Genomic DNA, 6,175 nt, shown 5'->3' on the forward strand with positions numbered 1-6,175 from the left:
TTTTTTTTTTTTTTTTTTTTTTTTTTTTTTACGGGGTCACATTTGATTGTTGAGCATATTGTATTGCTAAGCATCTCGAGTAATACATACAAACAACTATTCGGTGCACGTATCGATTTTAACTGGCCTGTAATATTTACGTTCATAGAGCCACCAGACTCAGTGTGCTGTCATCCCAATTATAATCAACAAATTGAACTCTATTCCTGACAATAACAAAAAGACAGAAGGACACATTGCTGCGTAGGGAAGATACTAAACAGAATTCTAGAATAGTGTGTGCAAAAAATATAAGTTACAAATAGTTTCTCTTTGAGCTCAATAATATTAATAATTATTATAATAATAAAAAAATATGACAACGGACAACTGGGGGGAAAAACATCTAAAATGAACACTGCGTTTAGGTGCTCTATTAACTTACCTTGTCATGCTGATATGCAGTGACAGCTATAAAATCGGTCTCAGGAAATACATATGTCCTGAAGGTGCTATAAGGGAGCTTCAGAATGTCGTTGGCTCTAACGATATGAAACCTGGGTTGGTATTTGTGCATCGAATTTAGAATTGTCTGAAAAATAAAAAGGTTATCTGGTCAGTAAGAATACCAGTGGTATAAAAATGCAAAGAGCCATCTGCACAGCAACAACAACAATAATAATAATAACTTTTTTTGAGTATTATGAGAAGAAATGCCTTTTTTGAGAGAATAGAAAGACTTTTTCCTACTGTAATAATGGTAAGATTTTTGGGGTGATAGTTGAGATACGTACTCAGTGTACAAATGAGTTTTTGTATTAGTTATTTTGTTTTAACCTTGCAAGCTTACTACAAAAATATATTCGAAATTGCCATTTAAATTGTGTCATACCTATGGGGTAAAAAACAACAACACATTCATATCTTTGGCTCAGCCCGTCGATCATGAGATTTAGTTTGCCCCTTGGTATTTGATGTTAAGGTAACTGCTCTTTTATGCTTCACTTAGGCGACATGTCCAAACTCTGTGTTTGGCTTAATCTTGTAAACATCTTTGCTTCTTGATCACCCAGATAAATGTATTCACTATAGTATTCACTTTAAATGTTATACTATCACTGATTGGAAATAGAGACATACAGTTTCAGAAAATAAATAAATAACTTACAAATCCATGTTTATCCGAAATATTGTTGGTCAGTTTGAGTTTGTGGAAAGCAACAGGCTTTGCCATCCACTGTTCACCCGTGGCCGGGCTATCCGGGTGAATGTACATTCTTTTGGGCATCTCCGGATCGGCCTTTCCTGCGACAATCCATCGAGAGTTGTGAAATTTGTACCGACAGTCGTCTGCCGCAACAATATCCATCAAAAGTATATACTTGGCTTTTTTGTCCAGGCCGTTCAGACGTACTTTAAACGGAGGAAACATTCTCCTGTGGACGGAACAGACATAATCATAGGTCTGTGGCTGAATTTATTCATCAGAATATTTATTTAACATTTTAAAGACATTTGAAAAGAAATGAAATACCGAGAAATAGTTCAGTTACACTTTCCATTTTAACCACAAATAAATAGCTATCATTCAAATCTAGGTCGTTTGGCAAGGGCTAACAGGCTATCGGATAACAGAATCGTACCGGACTATACTCTTGCTACCATTTTCAAATATTTTACGACCATATTTATAGTCAAAGGGATTATTACCCATTTATACTTCTTATAGCTATGTATATATTTCAGGTAGGCCGAAGAAGAAGAAACAGGTTTTTTTTTTTATTATTTGCGTAAAGAAGTAGGCTAGTCCCCCTTTGTGTAGCGCAATATTTGCATTGTTCAGAAACATTAACTATGCACTTATATAACAGGTATGAGATTCGTTATAATAGCCTTAATGACAGAACGAATGTAAATGTTATTCTAAAGCTGGCATCAAATAGATATGGAGCCTTTTGTGACTGTTTAGTACCGTCGATGTAATTTGATAATACAGAAAGATCATTTCTATCGAGCAATATTTACTTCCGAACTAAAATATATTTTCTATAGTGAAATAGACCACATTTTAACATCGTTATCATCAAGTTATCCACGGAAAAAATAAAAATAAAATGGCCTTACCTTCCTGATTTAGTGATGACCATTTCGGTTCCAATTTTGTGGAATTGATCCCAAAGGTCCTTAGCTTCTAATGTAACTTTAGGATCGTCTTCAACGTCCTCCTCTGCCTCGAGACTCTTGAAGGAGCGGAGATGAGCCGCCTGGTGGTGATGTCCAAGCGCCGCGTGTAAGCCGGCCTCAGCCGCACCGGAGAGCGCATGATCCGCCAGCGGTTTACTGAGACCCGGTGGTAAAGAGAGCGCTGGGAAGAACGAGGGTTGAGCCGCGGCAAGGAAAGCTGACATGGGAAAGTCTGCCGGCCTGTGTGCGTGAAAAGGGTGATAAGCCATAGCGTTCGCTGTGAAAACTGGATCTCTCATCGGTGCATCCAAAAATCCAGATGAAAATATAATATTCTAAAATAACTGCGCCTGTAACTCGCGTAAGTCCGACTGTTGTCGCCCTCTTACAGCTGAAAGACAGCGTTGGTTTCACAGTAGTTAAAGAGAACTGGTAGGAAATGTCACTACCGTCGAGGATGTCCAGTTCCAGCACAGTGATAAAATCCGTCAAAAGAGCAACATTGACACTTATATGTAGATTTAGAGCTTCCCTTCAAGCTACTACATACACGAAACTAAGCAGCCCCAATAACAAGGATGCGAAAGTCGTGAGCAATGATGTAGAATTGGTTGGTTCTTCCAAGATCACTGTGTAACTGTGTCTATCTTACATGTCCCTTCTCACTGGTTCCCCGCACTAATAAACCAAACCGTCTTGATTGCAGATTTTACGCATTCTGGACCAATTGTAGAGCTCCATAGGCGTGAAACGCTCAAACAGCGTACACCAATCCACTCAGTGTTTCACAGAGCTTACATGTTGACAAAAATCCCCCCAAACTTTTTGTGCCAGCCTATTTCCGGTTTCAACATTTAATTAGACCCAGTGAAAGTCCCCAGATGGAAGATTTATCTCTTGTGTTTGAAACGATGTCTGATAAATTCTGATTAGCTGAGAAAAAAAAAAACAATGAATGATTGTCATTAATTCCACACAAAATTTGTTCAAAGATTTGGAAATCCGTACAATGTCAACAAATGCATTTTTTTATTTGTTCCTTTCATTTGACTTCTTTCATTCTCCGAAATGTTCATTGTAAACCTCAGAAATGACTTCCTGCTGGAGGACTCAAAACAACAGGACTGTCCTGAGAGGGAGGCACAGGTCGCTTCTGACTTGTACCGTGTTTTCAAAAAAGGTTTTGCAAGCCTAAACAATCACCATTGCACAGCATCACCCACAATTTGCCCTAACGCTCTATTTATCCTGTGGATCAAGTTCTTGGCGCCAGACCGTTTAAGACCTGTCAAAGTTCTTCATATTTCTCCGGTCCAAGACCAGCCCAGAAGAACCCCTCCTTCACACTCTGTCCTCCGCTGTCCTGTAGTGCTGCCGATGTTATATGTGCATATTCTACAACCACACACAACTGAAATGTAAAAATGTCTTTTTTATAGACTTATATTTTTCAAAATGTGTGTAGGCCAAAACTAGATACTTGTAAATAGAATACGTTATTGTTCATCATGCTGTGATACAGTCTTCTGTAAAATCAAACATTTATTTAATTATTTTTACTTTTATTTATTAAACCTTTAAGAGACGAAAAACAATTATTTCTCTGAGCAAGAGACTCACTTGGAAGCGCCAAAATAGGTCGAATTATTTCATCATTTTATAAACTTTTAAATCTTTAGTCTTTTTTTTTTTTTTTGGTCAGGATTCATAAAACCACAACTCTTTCTGTAAGGAGTGGACATGACTGATCCTATAGTGTTTTTTTTTTTTTTTTTTAATGTTTTCAGTTTATTCGCGAGTCAGCAGGTGAGCTCTAATACGTGAACTCTATGAAAATGAAATATGAAATCACGTCATACTTTAATAAGAACCTGTTTTATGTAATATTGTATTTTTCCGTTTCAGACACTTTGATTTCTTTGGTTTAGAGCACAGAAATCTTCTTAAAGACAAAAATCTTAAAAGACAAAGGAAATTATTTATTAAGACTGCAAACAGAGATAAGGCGATAAAAGAACATACGACTTAGCCGTTTAATTTTAACATTCCATTTTGAAATATTCAAGTGACTGAAAATAAAATATGATTATTAGATCTATATGATTAATGCCACTTCTTGTACTTTCTGAACAAAAACACGCCTTTCATCCGGAATCCAAACCAAATACCCAAAAAGAGCACAGAGCAAGATTTAAACATCTAGAGATAAGAATAATACAATCTAAAAATGTTCTGTTCGCAATTCCAGGTTTGTAAGATGTTACTTGATAAAATAGATGTGACCATTTTCTTTATTAAGGTTTTAAATATATATATATATATATTTTTTTTTAAATTATTTTTTTTTACGAATTATTAAAACCAAAGATCCCCCTAAGATTATTAACGACTATGCTACAAAGTTCACATGTCCTCACTACAGCATATAAAAATGAAACAAGCTCACACATTTAATACCCATACGACAATATAATCTACTGGAAGTGTCTAGCCTTTTTTTCACATTCTAAACAATCAGGTCAAGGATCAGGTTCGGTTTGTCATTTTAGGGGATTTTAGTAGCATACAAGTGCAAAAAATGTACAAGCACGAGCCTAAATTTATTCTTTAAGATATGGCTATTTAATCACTCTGATTAAATCTCTTTCCAACTGCTTGTTTCTATCAATAGAAGATCAAGTGATCAATATGTTTTTGTAAGACGAGTTCTCAATGTTTTACACACAAAGAAAAAAATTAAGCAACACGAATAGTCAGTTGGCACAGAATACCATCGAATAAGGAAACCGTCTTATGAAATGTACATGTTTATGAACTTTCATAGAATATATATAGACAACTAATCTGCATTCTCTTGCACTTGATTTATAGATTAATGTTTTATAAAATACACGAATTTGAAATCAGCAACTTCTATCCGACTACGATTTTCTATAGCTTTCTGATATGATACCTGTTGATCTACAGATTGCGTGCTAGTCCATTCACGTACACTAAAACGGATGGATATGTATTTGCGCGACTTTGAACTTCTATGCCCACTGCTACAAGTCTGCGTGCTACAAAAATTAGATAAAACGCAAAAACACGCAAAAAAACAAAAACTGGTTTCACAATTAGACTACACATGTCAAGGCTTCAAAAGAACGTATGCATTTATTTTGACTACACCTAATAAAAAGTGTTTATAAATAAAAACCCCTGTAAAAATGCTTTTGTAAGTCATTGCATTTCATTGTATTGATTTCACCTTGGTAACCATTCTAACAAAATATAGCCATTCATGAATGGCTTCCAATAACTGGGGGGAAAACAGGGGGAAAAAACAATTTCCTTTATCTAAAGGGTACAAAACTAACAACACAATAGCTTTAGTTAAAACAAACAGTTGAGCCATGTTTGCAGATACATTTTGCTGTTAATATGCTGAGCAAATTGGAGCCAGTATTTTTCCCTGTCTTATGGTAACAATAGAAATAATTGTTGTTCCTATAGCTGATAATTGCCTTTGAATTCATGTAAAATATTGCTGGCCATGGTAAAAATGTCCTTTGTCCTTTTTTTTTTTTTTTGATCTTCATCTGTTGGCAAGTGGTCAAAAATGTTTGGGATGCCTTCAAAAGGTCATTCTTTCAGCCAGCCTCTGGAATGAGATTCACTACTGATCAAAGGCTGGCAGGAGTGTGGGGGAGAGTCTGCTCTCTTCAGGGTTGTATTGTAAGTTGAATGTATTAACTTCACAGGTCAATCTCACCCTACATCACCATTACACCTCTTCTAGGAATGCTTATAGATGTTTTTATACTGGCTGGTTAATACAAACACAGGTAACTTAGCTTGGTTAGGCAGCAGGATTAGGGAGGGTTTGTATAAGGAAATCTGATGGAAATATTGTTGTCAGAGTGGTTATGTGGTTTTGAATTGGCAACAAACAATGCTCTGTGGGAACCATCTGCTTATATTGCTTTTTTGTTAGTGTTTCATGTACACACACACACACACACACACACAC

General features: G+C 36.0%; 1 protein-coding gene across 2 annotated transcripts in view; it reads right to left on the bottom strand.

Annotated features, from left to right (window-relative positions):
• LOC107730353 (T-box transcription factor TBX2b-like) overlaps nt 1–2,826 on the bottom strand; it is a 7,070-nt gene extending 4,244 nt beyond the window's left edge. For both annotated transcript variants that reach the window (XM_016541175.1, XM_016541174.1), the window contains exons 1-3: nt 2,104–2,826; nt 1,148–1,415; nt 425–571 (exon numbers count right to left, since the gene is read on the bottom strand). In XM_016541175.1, the coding sequence (XP_016396661.1) occupies nt 425–571; nt 1,148–1,415; nt 2,104–2,462 (774 nt within the window). In that variant the 5' untranslated portion in view covers nt 2,463–2,826. The remainder of the gene's footprint in view (nt 1–424; nt 572–1,147; nt 1,416–2,103) is intronic.
• Between the last annotated feature and the right edge of the window lie 3,349 nt (nt 2,827–6,175).

The sequence above is a fragment of the Sinocyclocheilus rhinocerous genome, unplaced genomic scaffold, assembly GCF_001515625.1.
Source record: "Sinocyclocheilus rhinocerous isolate Xijiao unplaced genomic scaffold, SAMN03320098_v1.1 scaffold127, whole genome shotgun sequence".
In the NCBI taxonomy this organism is placed as follows: domain Eukaryota; kingdom Metazoa; phylum Chordata; class Actinopteri; order Cypriniformes; family Cyprinidae; genus Sinocyclocheilus; species Sinocyclocheilus rhinocerous.